The sequence below is a fragment of the Zalophus californianus genome, chromosome 2, assembly GCF_009762305.2.
Source record: "Zalophus californianus isolate mZalCal1 chromosome 2, mZalCal1.pri.v2, whole genome shotgun sequence".
Classification (NCBI taxonomy): Eukaryota; Metazoa; Chordata; class Mammalia; order Carnivora; family Otariidae; genus Zalophus; species Zalophus californianus.
The window spans coordinates 174,854,959-174,877,329 of NC_045596.1; the positions used below are offsets into that span (position 1 = coordinate 174,854,959).

The 22,371-nt window shown below is 34.1% G+C and overlaps 1 protein-coding gene across 5 annotated transcripts in view; it reads left to right on the forward strand.

The window, feature by feature from the left end:
• The window catches only part of TEX15 (testis expressed 15, meiosis and synapsis associated), a 91,314-nt gene that overhangs the window by 62,798 nt on the left and 6,145 nt on the right, over positions 1–22,371 (forward strand). For all 5 annotated transcript variants that reach the window (XM_027600420.2, XM_027600422.2, XM_027600423.2 and 2 more), the window contains 4 exons: positions 2,525–2,671; positions 3,943–4,105; positions 10,651–17,999; positions 20,525–20,583. In XM_027600420.2, the coding sequence (XP_027456221.1) occupies positions 2,525–2,671; positions 3,943–4,105; positions 10,651–17,999; positions 20,525–20,583 (7,718 nt within the window). The remainder of the gene's footprint in view (positions 1–2,524; positions 2,672–3,942; positions 4,106–10,650; positions 18,000–20,524; positions 20,584–22,371) is intronic.

Consider the following 22,371-nt stretch of genomic DNA (forward strand, 5'->3'; position numbering starts at 1 on the left):
ACTAGCATTGTATATGTCAGTTATATTTCAGGAAGAAAATAAAAATAATAAAATGAAGAGACTAACATTGGTACCCATACCATTAACTAAATTATATTTGGATTTTGGCTGTTTTTCTACTATTTTTTCTCTTCTAGTACCCAAATGCAGGATACCACATTACATTTAGTATTGTTTTTAATTTCGAATGAATGTATTATTATATTGAAAAATAACAGTAATAGAATTGCTGACTTTAAATAAAATGTGTACTTGTCCTATTAATTGTACTTTCTTCCACCTTTTATCAGTTAATTATGTTCCTGGTATTTTTTAAAGATTTTATTTATTTGAGAGAGAGAGAGCATGCACAAACGGGGAGTGGGAGGGGCAGAAGGAGAGGGAGAAGCAGACTCTGTGCTGAGCACAGAGCCAACATGGGGCTGGATCCCAGGACCCCAGGATCATGACCTGAGCCAAAGGCAGACGCTTAACTGAGCCACCCAGGCTCCCCTTGTTTTGTTTTCCATACACAGCCACATAAGTGTTCTTGGTATATCCTATTCAATGCCAGTATCTTCACTCTGATCCAAATTAATATATTAATATATATATGACACATCTTATTTCATTGTTTTTTTATTTTTTTAATTCCAGTATAGTTAACATACAGTGTTATTTTAGTTTCAGGTGTACAATATAGTGATTCATAAGTTCCATATATTACTTAGTGCTTATCAAGATAAATGTACTCACGGGGCACCTGGGTGGCTCAGTTGGTTAAGCATCTGATTCTTAATTTCAGCTCAGGTCTTGATCTGAGGGTGGTGAGTTCCAGCCCTGTATTTGGGCACCACACGTCTCCCACCCAAAAAAAGATGGCTACTCTTAATCCCCTTTACCTATTTCACCCACTCCCCCTCACCAATAACCATCTGTTTGTTTTCTGTAGTTCAGAGTCTGTCCTTTGGTTTATCTCTCTCTTTTTTTTTTTTTCTTAAGTAGACTCTACACCCAATATGGGGCTTGAACTCACAACCCTGAGATCAAGAGTCGCAAGTTGTACCAACTGAGCCAGCCAAGCGTTCCTGTCTCTCTTTCATTTTCCTTTGTCCGTTTCTTAAATTGTACATATGGGTGAAGTTCTGTGGTATTTGTCTTTCTTTGGCTTATTTCACTTAGCATTATACACTCTAGATCCATCCATTGTAAATGGCAAGATTTCATTCTTTTTTATGGCTGAATAATAGTTGTATATATACACCAAATCTTTATTCATCTGTCGTTGGACACTTGGGCTGCTTCCATAGTTTCGCTGTTGTAAATCGTGTTGCAATAAACAGAGGGGTGCATATATCCCTTTGAATTAGTGTTTTTGTATTCTTTGGGTAAATACCCAGTAGTGCAATGGTTGGGTTATAGAGTAGTTCTCTTTTTAATTTTTTTGCGGAAACTTCATACTGTCTCCCACAGTGGCTGTATCAGTTTGCTTTAAGTTCTTTATATATTTTGGATACTAACTCTTTGTTGGATATGTCATTTGCAAACATTTTCTCCCAATCAGTAGCTTGTCTTTTAGTATACCTATTTGTTTTTGATGTATAAATAAATGTTTTGGAATATTTTATAGCTTTATGTTTTTGATTTATGGGTTCATGGCATATACGCTTAGAAAAGAATTCTCACTTTGAAATTAGATAGTGACATTTCTTTCTACAGTGTTTGCATTACTTAAATATTTAACTTGTTTGGCATTTATTTTGATCTATATATTAAGGGAATTTAATTTTTTCAGTTGTCTTACACCATTTATTGTTTTTGCTTCACTTATCTCAAATGGTACTTTTAACATTATACTATATTTTTATAGATGCTTGGATTTATCTGGGGCTTTTTATTTTGTTCATTTTCCCCCCTCTGCCTTTTTTTGTGGTAGTACCATCCTTTTAAAAAACATTTGGGGCTCTGGAGTGGCTCGGTCAGCTGAGTGTCTGACTCTTGATTTTGGCTCAGGTAATGATCTCGGTGTCCAGAGATCGAGCCCTGCATCAAGCTCTGTGCTGGGCGTGGAGCCTGCTTGGGATTCTCTCCCTCTGTCTCTGCCCCTCCCCTGATATCACTTTCTCTCTCTCCCTCTCTCTAAAAATTAAAAAAACAAAAACATTTAATACCTTGGAAGTTCAAGTCACCTGCCCTGTTCCATCAGTCTCTTATCTCTGACCCAACATTTTTTTCTAAAAAAATTTTTTCAAAATTTTTTGGGCTATTCTTGTTTGTTTAGTCTTCCAGATAAGTTTTTAGACTAAAATTCATTTCTACAAATAGATTTCCTAAAATTTTAATTACAATTACTATAGCCATAGAGTTTAATTTAGAAAGAATTGGCATGATTATAATAAGTCACCCTACTCCTCTGGGACATGGATTATCTCTCCATTTGTATTTGTTTCTTTAAAAAAGAGTTAGCCTTACTCTATGTTCTAGCATGGGAGTTTAAAATGTTCTGGTGTATTTTTATGGACCTTTTTGCCTTTTTTTTTTTTAGGTTCTCTTTGGAAAAGTGAAGAAAATTCAGCCTTCGGTGGATAAAAACAAAGTTTCTTTGGATCCTTCTCCTAATTTTGATTGCCATATGTCAAGAAACATACCTTCTCTGAAAGATACCATTGAGTTACAAGCCTACAATTCAGCGGTATGTTAACTTTTTGGACCGTTTGACTATTTGGAAGTGACATGCTTCACACTGTATGATACATGACTTAAAACAGCTTCTCAAAATATTAAATGAAAATCTCTTAATTCACAGCGCTGTAAATTGTGCAGGACTGTTGAATCACAGACCTGTATCTCTGAAACAAATAATACATTATATGTTAAAAAAAGAAGAAGATAGTAGGAAGGGGGAAATGAAGCGGGGAATCGGAGGGGGAGACGAACCATGAGAGACTATGGACTCTGAGAAACAAACTGAGGGTTCTAGAGGGTGAGGGGGTGGGGGGATGGGTTAGCCTGGCGATGGGTATTAAAGAGGGCACATATTGAATGGAGCACTGGGTGTTATACGCAAACAATGAATTGTGGAACACTACATCAAAAACTAATGATGTAATAATGTGATTAACATAACATAATAAAATAAATAAAATACATATAATAAAACTAATGTGATGTATGGTGATTAACATAATAAATTTTTTTTAAATCTCTTAATTTATTCAATATAATAAAACCTTAAATAAATAATGAAAGCTGCTTTAATATTTGTGATCTAGGAATGTTAGTAAAGAAGTTTCCAAATTTGCATTTAACTGTGTTCAGAATACAGTGGATGCTTTCTTTTATTTAGTTGTTCCGTAGATTAGTTCCTAACTTGCAAAACATGCCAACTTTTTAATAACAAGCTATTTTGAAATAATGTTACTGATATTCTCTACTTTGCAACAGGAGAAAGGCTTATGTGTTCATTACATGTGAAACATTAATTTTCTATCATAAATTGCTAAAACAGTAGACTTTAAATTATGTGTAATAAACATTGAATATCATCATATATATGTTTAAATGAAGATAAATTTTCTAGAAGTATATGTTCCCACATGTAAATGTATTGTGCTATTATTATTTTCATAATTAACTTTTTCTTCCAACTGAAACAGTACGAGTGTTCATAGCATATACAAAACATTGAACTTTTAATGGAAAAATACTTCTTTGTTTAAAAACAGATTGTTTCTGCTGCTGCCCACATTGATACCCTGCCAAGGAAAATACATGTGGTTGGGGGAAAAATTTATACTTTAAAAAACAAACTAGGGTTGAAGAATGGGGAGAAGGGGTGGGTAAATGGAAGCCAGTGAATAAATAACATCATGCAGTTACATAGCTTTTTAAAATATGAGCTTATTCAATTCTGCTAACACTAATTAGCTTAAAATGTTTTTTTCTCCCTTCTTTATCTTTCAGGTATACTTCTATGAATACAATGTACTTTCAAAGCCAGTAGATAAACCTAGGCAGTGTCTTCCATATGCAATATTAACAGTAAAATTTATTGGTCAAAAAGTAGATAATGGACACCTTATGACATCTTTGAGATTCCTCTCAACTGGATTTCCTAAGAGGGCTGGTAAGATACATATATTACTCTGCTTCAGTGGCATTTGTGCTAGTCTTAGAACTTCTGAGTATTATTTTCTAATACATTATGAATCTGTAAGCAAAATAGTTGTGCTTTAATCTATTTTTTATTTTGTGTATCTAGAATTATAATGCAGATATTTTGTGACTCCTTTTGCTCAGTATTATGTTTGTGTGATTCTTCTATGCTGATAAGAACACCTGTAGTTTTTTCATTCTTATATATGTATTCACACACATTATTCCATTTGTTGATTACACACTATTCCTCTGGGGATATTTGGATACTTGCCAGTTTTCTTCATATTGCAAACATTGCTGTTTTAAACCTTTATGTGTCTCAGTGCATATGTGCAAGTTTTTGTGTAGAATATTATATATCTACATAGAAACGTGCAACTTAATTCAAAGAGGATATCAACCAGTTTTCAAAAGCAGTTGTATCAGGTTACATAATTACTTTATATCCTTGCCAACACATAAACTTTTTTAAAAAAATGTCTTTTTTTTCCAGCTTACTATTATCATCATCACCTCAAAAAGAAACTATGTACCCTTGGAAAGTTGTCATATCCCTTTCCTCTCAGGTCCTTGCCCCTAAGCAGTCACTAACCTACTTTCTGTCTCTATGTATCGCTGAACCTTGAACATGAAGTTAGAGATGTCAACCCCCTTGCAGTCAAAAATAATCCATGTATAACTTTTGACTCCCTGAAAAACCTAACTACTAATAGCTTGTGTTGACTGGAAGCCTTACCCAGAACATAGACTGTTGATTAACATCTACTTTGTATCTTATATATTTGATATACTGTATTCTTAACAATAATACCTAACTTTTTCTTAATCTTTATTGGCATTTCTAGGCTATGTGGGTCATCTGTGAGTTTTTTTAAAATTGTGGCAAATCTCCAAAAGTTTTCCAATATATTAATAGAAAAAAATCCATGTATGAGTGGACCCACACAGTTCAAACCTGTATCGTTTAAGGATCAACTGTATTTGCCTATTCTGGGCATTTCATATAAGGGAAGTCGTAAATATGTGAAGTGACATGGCCTTTCATGACTAGTGACTTTCACTTAACAGTATTTTCAAGGTTCTCACATGTTGTAACGTATTAATATTTCATTCTTTTTTATGGAATAATATTGAATAGATATACTCTATTCATCAGTTGAAAGATGTTTGGGTTGCTTTCACCTTTTGGCAATTATGAATAATTCTGCTGTGATTGTTCTCGTACAAGTTTGGTGCAGACGTGTTCTCATGTCTCTTGGGTAGATAGCTAGGAGTGGAATTGCTGGGTTATACGACGGCACTGTGTTAGTCATTTGAGGAACTGCCAAACTGTTTTTCCAGAATGGCTGCACCATTTACATGCACACCAGCAGTGTATGAGTGTTGGGATTTTCCACTTCCTGTGTTACTATCTGACTTTTGTTTATAGCCACCACAGTAGATGTGAGGTAAAGGTTTTCAGGGTTTAAGTTTTATGCTCTTTTGTTAAATTTACTCCCAAGGTTATATTTTTGGATACCTTTGTAAGTAGAGTTTTCTCAATCACATTTCTGTATTCTTCATTTAAGTATATAGAACTATTGTTGATTTTTGTGTATTGGTCTTATATCCTGTAACCTTACTGATCTCATTATTCTGGTTTTTTTAGCGATTTCCTTAGGATTTTCTATATACAAAACCAGGTCACCTACAAATAGAGTTAGTTTTATTTCTTCCTTCCCAATCTGGATGCTTTTTATTTCTTTTTCTTGTCTAATTGCCCTGGCTAGGACTTCCAGTTGAATGTTTAATAGAAGTGGTAAGAGTGGATAGACATCCTGTCTTGTTCCTGAACTTAGGGGCAAGCATTTATCCTTCACCAGTAAGTATGATGTTAGCTATGGGGTTTTTTGACATCCTTTATCATGTTGAAGAAGTTCCTTTCTGTTCCTAGTTTGTTGAGTGTTTTTATCATGAGAGGGTATTGGATTTTGTCACATGCTTTTGCTGCATCTGTAGAGATGATCATGTGATTTTTAGTCTTCACTCCGTTTACTGTGCTGTATCACACTAATTGATTTTCAGATGTTAAGTAAACTGCATTGCTCAGACAAATCCCATTTAGTCGGGTATGTAATTTCTATTACATGTTGGTGGAATCGGTTTACTACAAATTTTTTTGAAGATTTCTGTGTCTTTATTTATAAGATACATTTATAAGATACATTGATCTGTAGCTTTCTTCTGATGTCTTTGGTTTTGGTATCAGAGTAATAGTTTGAAAGGTTTCTTCCTTTTCCATTTTTTTGGAGTTTGTGAAGAATTAACCTTAATACTTCCTTAAACATTTGGTAGACTTCACTATTAAAGCCATTCAGGGAGCACCTGGGTGGCTCAGTCAGGTAAGTGTCTGACTTCAGCATGACTGCGTCATGATCTTGGAGAACTGGGGTAGAGCCCCATGTCAGGCTGCCATCTCAGCAGGGAGTCTCCTTCTCCCTCTTCCTCTGCCCCTCCCACTGCTCATGCTCTAACTCAAATAAAATCTTTTTAAAAAAATTTTAAAAGGCCATTCGGGCCTTTTTTTTTTTGTTGAGTAGGTTGTTTATTAACTAATTCAATTTCTTCACTTACTATATCTCTATCCAGGTTTTCTGTTTCTTCTTGAATCAGTTTTAGTGGTTTGTGTCTTTGTAGGAATTTGTCCATTTCATCAAACTTATCTAATTTAGTTGTGTCATGTTGTTCATAGTATTTCTTTACAGTCCTTTTTCTTTTTGTAAAGCCTGTAGTAATATTTTCTCTTTCAGTTGTCATTCTGCTAATTTTAGTCTTCCCTCTTTATTTTCTTGGTCAGCCTGGCTGAAGGTTTGTCAATTTTGTTGATCTTTTCAAGGAACCAACTTTGATTTCATTAATTTTTTTCTATCTTTCTGTTTTCTATTTTATTAATTTCCTCTTTGGTCTTATTTTCCTCCTTTTTGCTTCAGGTTTAGTTTGTTCTTTTTCTGGTGTCTTAAGCTGGAAGTTTGGGTTATTGATTTGAGATCTTCTTTACAGTTATAAATTTCCCTGAAGTACTGTTTTTAGCTCTATCCTGTAAGTTTAGGTATTTTGTGTCTTTATTTTCATTCATCTCAAATTATTTTCCAATTTCCCTTTTGATTTCTTATTTGACCCATTGGGTTTTTTTAGAAATGTGTTATTTAACTTCTGTGTGTATGTGAATTTCCTGGAGTTTTTTCTGTTACTGATTTCTAATTTTATTCCATTGTAGTTGGAGAATATAATTTGTACTATCTTTATCCTTTTAAATTTATTGAGCCTATCATGTGGTTTGTCCTGAAGAATGTTTTGTGTGCACTATTAGAAGAATGGAAATTTTGGTTTTGTTGGGTAGAGAGTTCAGTAAATGTCTGTTAGGTCTAGTTGATAGTTTGCTCAATTTTATAGTTTGCTCAATTTTCTGTTTTCCTGATGATCTTTTCCCTAGTCATTCTCTCTACATTATTCCTCAGCCAGAAGACTTAAAATGGAGACAGTAAAATAAGGATTTTCCTTACTTTTACTCCTACCCATCCACAATCTTATGCTAATTATTTTAATCAAAGAATGATGGGTAATAACTAGTCTTACTGTGGTGATTAGTTTGCAATGTATTCAGTGTCGAATAACTATGTTGCACACCTGAAACTAATATAATTTGTATGTCAATTATACCTCATTTGGAAAAAAAAAACAATAAACAATGATACCTTTCAGGGTAATAAATTTTGAGGAATACCTGTATTATGCCCAGGGTCAAGACCACATGTGTTGACTATTAGCATATTCATCTCCCTTTAGAGTACTGCAGACCTGTGCTATCCAGTATAGTAGCCATTAGTCACATATGTCTATTTAAACTTAAATTAGTTAAAATTAAATTAAAATTTCAATTCCTTATTCACACCACCCCTTGTTTATATACTTGCCCACCTTTCAAGTCAGTAACTACATGTGGCAATTGGCTACTGTATTGGATAGCATAGATAAAGAACATTTCCATCACCACAGAATGACATGATGCTAATAACTATTTGGTAGTTTGCTTTGTTGACTGTAATTTCATTTTCTTATAGTTTCTTATATTATTGAGGGTGCTGGGTTCTCCATTTTTCATATGTTATGTGATGGGATTGCCAAAAATGGGAATAAATTTAAAGTGCCCTTATTAAGTTTAAGCAAAAATGTAACCTAGTGATTAAGGTTCTACTCCTTATAATTTGTGATCCTGGGCAAATTACTCTTCACTTTCTTATCAATAAAATGGGAATGTTGTGAAGATTAAATGAATTAATGTGCATAAGGCACTCAGAAAAACCATACCTGCCATCCACATTAAATACTTTGTTAGTTAACATTATATATATATATTAATATACATTTACCATATATTTATGAAATTCAGATCATTAAACAAACAAGTGATTTAGGTTTCTTTTCCCATGTTGGCTTGTATTAATTTATCTTAATATTTGTAATAGCTGCATAACATTATGTTTCTAGGCATTTGTTATAGCACATAAATATAGTACTTTTATATTATATATATTATGATATATATATTATGATAGGATATATTTATTTAACCAGTCTCATTTTTTAAATTGTTTTATTTGAGTATAGTTGACATATGATGTTACATTAGTTTCAAGTATACAACATAGTGATCCAACTTCTCTGTAGTGTGCTGTGCTCTCCACAAGCGTAGCTACCATCTGTCACCATACGACACTCTTAGAATATCATTGACTGCACTTCATATGCTATGCCTTTTATTCCCATGACTTACTCATTTCATAACTGGAAGGTTTTGCTTTTTGTGCCAGTACCATACTATTTTGATTACTATAGCATTGTAGTATATTTTGAAATCTTAACCAGTCTGATATTGATAGTTAGGTTTCTAGCTTTCAGCAGTCTTGGATTATTGTACTAAAAATCCTTGCATAAAAGTAGATTTACTGGGTATAGATGATTATACATTACATTTTGCTGAAAACTATAGATTTACTTTCCAGGAAATTAGTACCAGTTTATACTCCCATGAACAGTATGAGTGCTTACATCTTCAGGATATCCTTCAGAGTCTTTGCCAATCTAAGCAGTTTTTTAATACAACTCTTATTATTTATTTAGTGGAGTTGGACATCCTTTTGTGTTCACAATTTTTGTGATTTTCTTGTTCATATATTAATCTTTTGAAGATGTCCGTATGCTCTACGTACTCCAACATATGTGTAATTATGTACTAAGCTTGCTAATTCAGGAAATACTTTTCACCAGTTTGTCCAAGTTTTGTTTATCATGAGTTTTGACCTGTTAAGGTATTTACATGTAATTGGCATCATTTTTTAATTTCTGGTTTTCTGATATCCAGTTTTTTATCTTAAAAGTACTTAGTTTCTATCTCAGGATTATAAAACCCTCTCTCCATCTTTTCTTCTAATACTTTTATGGGGTTTTTTTCAATGAATTTTATTTTATTTTGGTATAAGCTGTATAGGGATCCACCATTTTTTGTCTGTCCACTGCATCTCCTACTCTCAAGAACTACATCTCTATTGTCATATTTCCACTACAGCTTACTATAATTAAAAAGTATAATTACATGTGGCTATAAAATTAGGAAGTCTTCAACAAAGCTATCTTTCAAAATATTGTGATAAAGAATCTCATGGTACATCCCAATAATACGATTATAGTTTCATACCCAGCATAAATCACCATCAATTTCTCATCATTAATATGTTTTAATAAAGTTATTTTTTGGTATTACCTATGAATGTTTTGTGAGCATTTTATTTGGTAAATACACATTTTTTATAAGTTCCTTTGTTATTACATTTAGTTCTTTATGAAATTGTAGGAATAAATTCCTATAAATTATAAAAGAAAATTTGTTTTCATTTTCCAGATTTTTATTTATATATATTATTTGCAGGAATACTTCACTATGGAGCAAGGGTAGTGCTTTGCTTTGCTCCTGAGAAGGATTTTATGGAACCTTTTTGTACTTTTCTCCTCTGTTTCCCAACTCGTTCCCCTTTTCTTTCTGTTTTTGTTGTCTCCTGACAGAGAAAAGAAGCAAGGTAACAGTAGATAAAAGGGAAACACTTTTGCCTATTAATATGTAGATTCTGTTATTAAGTATATGAATATAGGGAATTAATATAAGAAATGTCTTTCAGCAACATGCTTTTACTCCTTTTTAATTTTTCTCTTTCTTTGTATTTGTCAGAATTCAAATTTTTATGGTAAATACTTTTTTTATTAAGGGGTCCAGGACAGAGTTCCATGTTGCATCATTTCTATTTTATTGGTTTATCACTCATCCTCTTCTCTCCTTTTTCTGATGAGACCTACTTTAATCATAATCATAATGAACTTTCAGCTAAAACCAGTTGTGACACAGCTTACTTATATTAAGAGTTCAATGTAGAAACCCTTTTCCTTCCTATTTTTTTCTTATTTTTTTTATTATTTCCACAGAAAGAACATGCTCTCTGAATAACTGTACAGTGGCCAAAAGAATTGGAAAAGGAAAAGATGCTACTGTCATCTTTGAGCATTTCAGGAAACCTGTAGATCCATTTGTTCAGGAAAACTGTTCTTGCAGGGCCCTAAATTCAGAGATAAATCCTTCCAATGCAAATATTTCTAATTCCTATGGAAATGTGCAAAATGGAAACATTTCTGTACATGAAACATACAGTGGACAGATGGAGCACAATTTAGCAGAATGTAGAGACACTTCTCAAGTACATATATATGATTCAGGTCTTTCATTTTTTCCCAGTGATACCAGAAAAAGTGTTAATGGGGACCTCATGTTAAATTTGACACAGCTTAAAAATGTTTTAAATGGTCTTTCTGCTGCTTTTCCCCTTCATAACAATACTGGCTCAAGCACAGTTATTACTTCAAAACTCATTAAAGATCCAAGACTGATGAGGAGAGAAGAAAGCATAGGAAAACATAGTAATAGTACAGGCTTAAATGAGATTTTGCCACTTGAGAAGAGTTTAGAAATAAACCTATCATCTATGCCAAATAATTCTGCTTCCTCATCTGAAGTTGTGCCTGGTGATCATTCTATTCTTACTAATTGTTTGGACGCCCCTTGCTTCAAAATTTCTTTTGATGATTCACAGTCACAGGCTCACAACTTGGGCTCTAAGAACAATGATTATACAACTCCCAATAAAGTTACCATGGCAGGACAGTGTAAAGGCCAAGACAATTTTTCCTTTCCAATATGTTTGCCAAATGTAGTTTCAGAAGTTGAGAACCAAAAACACAGTGAGGAAGAAGTCCAGAGATCCCAACAGAGAAGCAACATCCCACTTTCAACTGAAGAAAAAGGTGAACCACATAACTCTTCTGAATCAGTGAATACTTGTACAAAAGGATACAGTAGTCACATTTCTCAGGAATCATGGTCTTCTAATTTAGAAACTGTATATCAGACTGGTCAGCAAATGTCTACAGTTTTTCCTCTCCAAAGGAAAGAAAGCATACATGGGTACATTCAAAATATTGGAAAAATGAGAGACTTCACTGGCCCAGAAGATAATTCCAAACATGGAGAAAAGCAAATTTTGTGGAAAGAAATTGATTTTACTAATGAAGCAAAAATCAGTCCAGTAGATAATTACATTTCTTTGTGCCAAGAATACAAAGAGAATGAGAGTCTGTATTCTTTTGGAAAAAATTGTGATCAAATATCAATTACCCAAGAATTAGAAATACCAAAATCTTCCGCATCTACCACAAAGGATAAATATGAGCTAGATCATCTAGCATTGGAATTACAAAGCAATCTTACTCCAAGAGTGGAAATTTCACAAAAGCATCCTCAACCCTCTTTGGAGTATGAAGATAACATTCATACAAGTTTTGCAGTTTCTCAAAAACTAATGGAACTAAAATTGGAAAAACCAAATCAAAACTCTGTTAGCATTATGACTAATGCTTTCCAGGAAGAAAATGACATTCCCCAGGCCAAAGAACTGCCAATTGATAGAGTTACTTCATCTCATGACATTGAAACAACTCGTGACAATTCAGATTGCAGCATAGCTGGAGAACATATATGTGTCCATAGGAAAAATGAGAATGATCCAGTGTCATTGGAGAACATGCAAAGAGACTGCAGAGAAACTTTTCAAGATGCTGATAAAGGTCAAGGTCATACTCTGTTCTGTAGTGCAGAGTTGTACAATGATACACACCTGAATACTGATCTCAAAGAACAAGGAGATAATGATAAAGAAAATGAAAATGAGCCTAAAGAGGAAGACATTGCTTTGTCTACAGAAAACAGAGTATATATATATGAAGATGAGAAGCAGGGTTTTAATACAAACAAAAATTATGCCAATATAGATGAAAGAAGGGAAAACAAAAATTACAACAACGTAGAAATGCTGAGTTCTGAAGAATTTTGTACATTTAATTTGACTTGGGGGAAAAGATATGTATCAACAGAAACTACATTTTTAGAAAATGAAGATACTATCACTGCCATAAAACAAAAAGATACTCAAAATACAGGTAGAAGTGTAGAGCATTTGGCTCCCACAACATCTCCCCAAATTGTAGCATCTTCAGTGCATGTAGCCTCAAATGCTGCAGTACAGATAGCTGGTGATGTGATGCCTACATTAGGCACAAATCATGAAGATCACCAAAGATACCAGATTAAACAAACTTGTTCTGAGAGTCTAGATTTTGGTTTGTTAGTACAACATAAGGTTTCTGATTGTGAAATGGATATGGATAACAATAAATTACGTGACTCATTTCATCAGTCAGTAAGTGACAGCTCAGTTCTTCATAGTTTTGAATTGGAAAATAATATTGAAGTGGGATCAGAACAGTGTGGTGATGTTTTTCTAATTGAACAAGATACTCCTGGCCATAGAAATGTTCTGTATGAAGAATTTGGGGCCTTATATGAGGCTCTAAAGTCTCGTATTGATTGGGAAGGTCTGTTGGGAGGCAATAATGGGGAGAGGGAAGTTTTGAAAACCTCCAGAGGAAGGGAGAATAATGATCAACATTACTCTGAGGAAAGTAATTGTTCTTACTCCTCTACACAAAAAGACAAAGAGCTCTTCAATCCAATTTTACTTCCAGATTTACAAGTGAAAATCACTAATATATTTATGCCAGGATTCAGTCCCACTTTTGAATCCCCTGCATTGAAAGATAATTTTTGCAAAAACATAACTAAAGCCACAGAACCAGAAACAGATGAGGGGGAAGTGCCAGGATTTGAAATGTATTCCCAGTGTTCTGGTGAAAATTCACATTATCCATGTGAAGATGATTTTGGTAATACAAGGCAAGAATCAGGACTAGTGAGTAAATCTGAAATCTCACTTTCTCTTGATGTGAATCATAATACACAAGGTAATCATGCTTCTGAAAAACAAAACAGTGGACCTTTGTTTACTGAACCCTCTAATGTCACAGCATTAAATAATGAAAGAAGTTGTTCCTTGACAAAGTCAAAAACTGATGGTAACAATACTAAAAGTAAAAAGGACACAGAATCAAGAATTAGCAAAAGAAAACCAAATATACCTTTTAGGGATGAGAACACGCCACATAAGGATTTAAGGCATCATGAAATTTATGGAAAGAAGAGGAGGCTAACCAGTCAAGACTCATCTGAATGTTTTTCTTCATTATCCCAAGGACGAATTAAAACCTTTTCAAAGTCAGAAAAACACATTAGGAGTGTCCTAGATATTCTAAATAGTGAAGCATCTTTATGCAAAAGCAAACGCCTTTCCAAAAAACTTGACAGAGCCGTTCTTCACTTAAAAAAAGCTCATAGGAGAGTTCACACGTCTTTGCAACTTATAGCTAAAGTAGGAGAAAAAAGGAAGGGCCCATTACCAAAATCATATGCCATAATACGCAATAATTTCTGGGAAAGTTGTGACCTTCAAGGTTATAGCTCTGTGTCTGAAAGAAGATATTATTCCACTAAACATTTTTTGTCAAAAAGAAAATATGACAAGCTAGGAGAGAAAAGAGCTTTGGGATTTGAAGTGGATAAATCATTAACTCATGTTTCAAAGCACAAGTCTTACAAAGCAAAGAGAGAGAGAATCACAGAGTGCCTTTCTAAGAAAAATATGGCCAGCAGTGTCTCCAGAATTCATACCGCTATTCATGTGAGAGAATTTTGTGATCAAGAGTATCCTGAATCACAGTTAGCCCTGTGCTCTACAGCCCAAAGTACAAGTCTATCAGCTTATAAGAAGAGTAGTATGAAAAGTCTAAGATCATCAGAACTTCAGCCATTTTCTGGAAAAACCGGGTGTCTGTTTTCCCCATCCTGCCCAGATGAGAAACTAACTAAAAAAGAAAATCGAATTGGCACAAAGTTTTTATCTAACATTAGTAAATATGAAAAGCCTGAGAACCATTCAGCAAATAATAAAATTAAGGATGCAATGAAAGAAAGTAATTCTGAGACTAATAAAATAATAAATAAGAGTAATTCGTTATCTTTAAATTGCATAAAAGAAAACAACATAAGTTTTAGCAGAGACAAAAATTATGATGCAACTTGTATAACGCACACAAAGGTAACAACTGACATAGTTATTTCAGTTTTAGAATCAAATGTGAAGCACTTTTTAAATGTTGATATCTATAAACCAGATAACCTTATTTTATCTGGTTATAAAAGAAACCTGGAAGTAAATTGTCCTATAGAAGAATGGACAGCTCCCACTCAGAGCTCCAAACCAGGCATTATTTCAGGAGACATCCTTATGGACCCATTAAATCCAACTCTTATAACCCACAAAAAGTGTAACAGTGTTCCTCAATTGTTACCAACCACTACAATAACAGATAGTGAAGGAGAATCTTCAAAATCTTACTTGGATAAACAGAGAACTTTTTCTATAGATTGTTTTGCAACATCCACCAATGTGCCACAGTGTCAGCCAGGATGTGGTGGAAGGGAACTTCTAAAAGAACAATGCTCTTCAAGTAATTGCTTCTATATAGATGCGAATGAATCAAATGTTCTTGAGAATTCTGAGTTGGGTCTCAAATTAGTAACTGAAGAAAGTAAAAGCTGTAGGAAAAATGCAATGAAGAATCTATTTTCCAATGGTAGTTCTTTGCTCTTAAAAGATAATATAAAGGGTTCTTCTTCAAAAAAACATATGGCAAAGAAAGACATTCAGGACAGAAAAATGTGGAAAGTTAAACAAGCAGAAAAAGCAAAAGATTCACTTCACAAAAAAAGCATGACTGAAGGATCCGTTGCTACTGAGAACAAAATTCAAAAGAATAAGATCTTAGAAGAATCCTCCTACTTAAGTGAGAAAAGAATTAAAAATAATGTGATTGATTCACATCCAAGCATTGAAGATATTACTGAGGCAGTCTCTTTGAATAACCCAGTTTCTAATCATCTTAGCAAAAGAGAGAAAGAAGGGGGAGTTAAAGTTAGTAATAACTCTGACTCTGCATTGCATTCAGAAATAGCCTGTAATTCCCAACCAGGCATTATAGGAGCGAATCATAGGCCTGTTTTACATATACACTCTCAAACCTCTGAAGCCTCTACTCCTCAGGAGAAGCCTACAGCAAACATGAATGGATTAAAAGAAAAACATTGCTCAGCTAATCATTCAGCTTTTATAGCTAGGCTAGCTCAAATTTTGAGAAGGGCAGATGAAACATCATCTTTGCGGATTCTACAGGAAGAAACTAAGGCTTGTCAAAATATTCTCCCTTTATTTGTTGAAGCTTTTGAAAGAGAGCAGGAATGTTCTCATGAACAAATCCTGATTTCAAGAGAACTATTGGCAGAACAACACCTGTGGAATAATTACAAACACAAATTAAAACCATGTGCTGTTGACTCCTTGGTAGAACTCCAAATGATGATGGAAACTATTCAATTCATTGAAAACAAAAAAAGGCTCTTAGGAGGTGAACCAACATTCCGAAGCTTGCTTTGGTATGATGAAACATTGTATGGTGAGCTGCTTGGTAGACCGCGTGGATTTCAACAACAACCCAATTTCTATCCTGCTTTTCAAGGAAGGTTAAAATATAATGCGTTCTGTGAGTTGCAAAACTATCATGATCAATTAATTGAATTGTTTGAAGAAACCAAAAGGGAAAACAATTCATACTATGCATTCTTAAAATACAAACGACAGATTAATGAGTGTGAAGCAATAATGAAACGTTGTTCTGATTGCTTTGACTTTTCTCTTTCTGTTCCATTTACCTGTGGAGTTAACATTGGGGATAGTTTGGGAGACCTAGAAACCTTAAGAAAAAGTACTTTAAAGCTGATTGATATGTATGGGGACTCTCCTAAAGATTCCTATCCAGGAAAACAAGACCATTTATGGATTATCATAGAAATGATCTCCTCAAAAGTTAATTTTATTAAGAACAGTGAGGCAGTAAGTATTAAAATATCTCTTTATGGTCTGGAACATATCTTTTTTGATGCTGCAAAAAGTCTTGTTTGGAAAGAGAGGAGACAGTCTTTCAGCAAAAAATACTCAGGAAGGAAGGATAAAGAAATGCCACTCAAAATGAATCAGTATGCTTTTTCTAAGTTGAAAAAGATATATGATATGTTGTCTAAAGATTTAAGCAGTGAACAAATTTCCAGTATTGGGCTTGAGAATACTGAAATTGCTTCCAGAAAGACAGATGATCTAATAAACAAAGCTACAGTTAACATAGAAGACTGTAGGTTTAACAGTACTTTGCTTTCGCACCCAGATATCTGTTGTATTAGTGAAATATTGGATCAGGCTGAATCTGCAGACTCTGAGAAATTACAGGAACTCACTTTGAGATGTACTGAACACCTAGAAATTTTAAGAAAATATTTTCAGATGCTTCAAGAAGAGAACATTGATAATATTTTTATCACAGAAGAAAATGTTTTGGACATGGTGAAAAACCACAACCATGGGGCCATAATTTTAAAACCTGCAGCCATTGAAACCTATATTGAAATTGTCATGCTTTCAGAAACCGTTCACTTTCTTAAAAACAAAATGGCAAAGAAACTAGACAAACAGAGGTTTCGAGGTATGCTTTGGTTTGATTTGTCACTTCTTCCTGAGCTGGTTTGCTGCCAAGAAAAAATGGCTTCTTTTTCATTTCTTAAAGATAACTCAACAGATTGCCTTTGGAAGGTCATAGAGACTGCTATTTCTGAACTTAAGAAAGATCTGGATATTATTTACAAATATAGTGAAGCAGTTAATTGCTCATATGCTCTTCATTTGCTCTCAAGAGAACTTGAAGAACTTTCCGAAATAAAAAAACTTATAAAGAAGTCTGAATATTCCATTTCTACATACATTGACTTTGTGCCATGTATAGCATCCATAAATTATGGAAGCACTATGATGGAGTTAGAATACAACTACAATCAGTTTTCTACACTGCTCAAAAATATAATGGATGCCCCTCAGAAAGATTTAGGGAAAATGGCTCATATTATGAAAGTCATGAAAACTATTGAACATATGAAGATAATATGTGCTAAAAATGCTGAATTAACCATTTCCTTTATTCTGTGCCAAATGCTACATAACAGAAAGAAGACTTTCCAACTGAAGAGAGAAGAAAAAATGAATATGCATGTAAAACCTAGGAAGAGTATCAGTAAATCTAGTACTTTTATGAAGGTGCCCTCCATTTCAGAGTGCCTAATGAAAAATGTTTCAAATTCCTCTAAAAAACGATCTATCACTGCAGACAAATGTGAAGACTCTCAGGAACAAGAGAAAAACACTACTGTTTCCAGCTGTAAAAAACAAAAGGTAACAAATGTTTGAAACAAAACCTATGTAAGTATTACTTTTGAGAACAAGTCTACTCTTCAAACAGTTTGCACATTGGTAAAAATTGGAAATGCTTTGAATATTGCCTTGCAAAATGAATTTACTAACTAAAGAATTGGATTGGGGGGGTACCTGGCTGGCTTAGTCAGTGGAGCATGCAGCTCTTGATTTTGGGGTCATGAGTTTAAGCCCCACGATGCATGTAGAGCTTACTTTAAAAAAAAGAATTGGATTAAATAATTCCTATTATCTATAAAGTGATAGGATTCTATATATGAGAAACACCTTGCAAATGTCTATTTTTAAACTAAAAATTTAATTTAGAAGATATTTCTTGGAAGGATATAAATTTATATAACTTCTTAAGGGATAGTCCAATTCATGTGAATGTGAGTAAGTTAGTAATTTATTAAGTAGCTTCTATATAACAAGGCTATACTTAATGTAGTGAATATTTAAAACTGGCTAATGGAGCCTGTGTTCTTGACCATTATCATCCACACGGAAAAATAGTACAGTTATTTTTATTTTTTTTAAAGATTTTATTTATTTATTTATTTGAGAGATAAGAGAGCACGAGAGGGAAGAGGATCAGAGGGAGAAGCAGACTCCCTGCTCAGCAGGGAGCCCGATGTGGGACTTGATTCTGGGACTCCAGGATCATGACCTGAGCCGAAGGCAGTCGCTTAACCAACTGAGCCACCCAGGCGCCCTAGGACAGATATTTTTAAATAGATGATTATGAAGGAGTTACAAGAAGTCCTACATAAACACATTTTATTTAACAAATTATAGAAAACATTTATTTTGTACCTGGCACTGTTCTAATGATTGCACAAATATTAACTTCTTGATCTTTCACAAAATCTTTATGATGTAGGTACAATTATTATCTTATTTAAAGGTATAAAACAGTATAGAAAGGTTAAATAACTTTACCAGGGTCACAGAGTTAGTAAATGGGTGAGCCCAGATGTAAAACCAGGGAGTCTAGCTCCAGAGCCCATACTAACCTAACCTACTCTCAGAGGCTTCTCTTAAAATTTTCTGAGAAATTCTCAGCTCAGAAGTAAAGAGAATCCTATATGCAAAATGAAAAGTAGGAATTTTTTCTTGGGTTACTGTAATTGTATTTGTTAAACTAGTTCTGGAGACCAGGAAACCAATCATTTATTTCACTGTTTATAGAAAAATGCTTACTAAACAAGCAGTTTGTAAGCATACTTCCAATAAGAATACAAGTTGTGTACGCCACATCAAGAGTAAAATGAGGATAATACTTAAAAAGGTGTTGTAAAGGGCACCTGGGTGGCTCAGTTGTTAAGCCTCTGCCTTCAGCTCAGGTCATGGTCCCAGGGTCCTGGGATGGAGCCCCGCTTCAGGCTCCCTGCTCTGCGGGAAGCCTGCTTCTCCCTCTCCCACTCCCCCTGCTTGTGTTCCCTTTCTCGCTGTTTCTCTCTCTCTGTCAAATAAATAAATATCTTAAAAAAAAAAAAAGGTGTTGTAAGTATTGAAAAGTAAAAAAAAAAATTAAAGGTTTATTTTTTAATTTCAGTGAAAAGCACAGACCAAAGCTTTGCCTTAAATTGGGAAAAAATGTTGTCCGATGAAGGTTAAAATAAAGAGGGGGTATCTAAGTTATGGAAAATATATGAACAAAGACACAGTGTTTATTGACATTATTTGAGAAATGAGTTTAAAATTAAGTCTAGAACAAGAATTTAATTTAGTGGACAATACCAGTAAGCTAAGGATAGAGAGGAATATTGTTTCAGATTATAAAAATGTCTTAAATATAGGCCCAAGGACTTTGAACTTTATTCTGCATATACTGAAGGTAATGTCCTGTGAAATGTGTTTTTTCAGTGATTTAAAGGGTAGAGATTGAGTACAATTAGAAGTAGCAAGTCATCCAGGGCTTAGAAGAGGGTGCTGTTTTACAGAATAAGAAAAGAAAGTCCATATTTGACAATTATTTAAAAGTGGGACTTAATGACTGGTTTACTAAAAAGAGTATATAAAAGAGCAGTCATAAATGGACTCCCAAGATTTGTTATAAAAGATGAGGATAGAAATAATATTGCAAAATACCTTTTTAGATAAGTCTCTCCAAACACTTGTGACATATGGGAAGTCCAGCAGAGTCACTGATTTTAGAAGGGGGGAGAATTAATAAATGTAGGGTTTTTTTTATATTTATTTGAGAGAGAGCGCGCAAGAGAGAACACAAGCAGGGTGAAGGGCAGGAGGAGAAGCAGACTCCCTGCTGAGCAGGGAGCCCAAGGTATTGGGACTGGATCCCGGGACTCCGGGATCATGACCTGAGCCCAAGGCCGACGCTTAACCAACTAAGCCACCCAGGCGCCCAATGAATGTAGCTTTAGACCGAGCATTTTAGATGATGATACAACAAGCAATTGTATCTGATGTGATGTGAAAATAATATTTATATTGTATTTTATGCCATTACCAATGTAGGTTTTCTTTGTAACTTTTAAACATAGGTTGACATGAAAGATGTCACAAAAACCAACAGAGAAGAGGCAGCATTCAAGCATCCAAGGTAAGAGTTGCCATCAGCCCTATCTGAAGACAAACTAAACAAAATTAAGCACATATTAAGGAACAATACTAACATTTATTTATATACCTCTGTTGGATCATACATGTAATTTAGAGGACAAGAGTAAGGTTAGGGGGAGAGTAAGGTTTCAGATTATGCAGTGCTTTAAGGTTTAAGGAATTTGAACTTCGTTCTGTAAGTATTGAAGGTATAATCGTGTAAAATGTGTTTTTTCAATGATTTAAAGGATAAGGAGATTCTGAGTAGAGGTAGAAGTAGTACTAAGTTAGAGAATAGTGATGTTTTATAGAATAAAGTAAAATTCATATTTGACAGACATTGTTGAAAGAATTCATGGGGATTAACTGGTTTGCTAAAAAGGAGATAATATGACAAGTGATTAGATTGAGTTTTTTTAAACTTGGTACTATAGACCAGTCAGATTTCAAAATTGGTTAAAAAGATAGAAATTGCTAACTTATATTACTAAATGGAGACTTATTCATCAACATCCATGTATTATAAATATACTACAGTTTCATAAAAGGATGTTTAACAACGTGATATAGGAGGAACATGATTTCAAAATAAAGGCTGGTTCTTTAAACTGGATTATTTTTATGAAAAACTTCCTACATGGTTTGTATTTTTTCATTCTGACATGAAGTGGCACCACTGGACATTTTGACCATCTCATTTCATTTAGCTCTCTAAGATTTTCAATTTATGACAAGCTTCATTTTGTCCAATTTTTTCCATTTTATGAAAAAATGGGTAATATAGAAAAAAGATTCTCATTTCTGTCTTACTTGGTTCTGCTTCTTTAATTATACATTTTATTTACTGCATTTCTAAAATCCTTTTCTAGACTCTTTGAATAGTTGTGTTAGTGGCACCAAGATGAATAGGCTTTTAAAGGGATAAACCAGTTCTATAATCATCTTAGTTTTGGTAACTAAATATAGGTGGTATTTGCTACTCAAAGAATCAAACTTTCCTGCTCACATATCAGGAGAATGAATCCAAATATAAGATTAATACAGGATACATGGAAGAATATTCTCTAAGAGAATGCATAAAAAAGTGACCCTATAGGCAGCTGTCAATGTGTAGGGTTGAGACATCACTGAAACATCATTGGAAATGTGATAGAGTCAAAATTGTACTTTCTGCAAAATGTCAAAGTATTGTACAGGATTGGATGATGATGCTGTTGGTTGTCACTAAAATGCCTTTTAGAGGGGTGTCTGGGCTCAGTCGGTTAGGAGTCTGCCTTCGGCTCGGGTCATGATTCCAGGGTCCTAAGATGGACTCCCATGTCAGGCTCCCTGCTCAGTGGGTAGCCTGTTTCTCCCTCTGTGTGCTCTCTCATCTCTCTCTCTCACTCTCTCAAATAAATAAGATCTTTAATTTAAAAAAAAGCTTAAAATACCTTTTAGAGAGGCTGGATTAATTAAAATACGGGGCTTTTAGTTTCATGAGTTGAAACTAAATATATATAAATTCCAGGCCAAAGATTAATATCTCTTGCCTGGGGAGGAGTGATTACTTTTTTTCTTTTCAACATGTTCTTTTCCACTCGTAATTTAAAGAATTTGATGAGACACCAAAAAATATAATCATCCTGGAGACCTATAACTCTCTGGCTCTAGACATTTCCATAGTGGATGCTTCCTTCAGCCTGGTTGAGACTCTCTAAATTTAGGTAGGAATGTCAAGGATATTAAATTGGCATGATAGGGTGGCTCAGTCATTAAGCGTCTGCTTTTGGCTCAGGTCATGATCCCA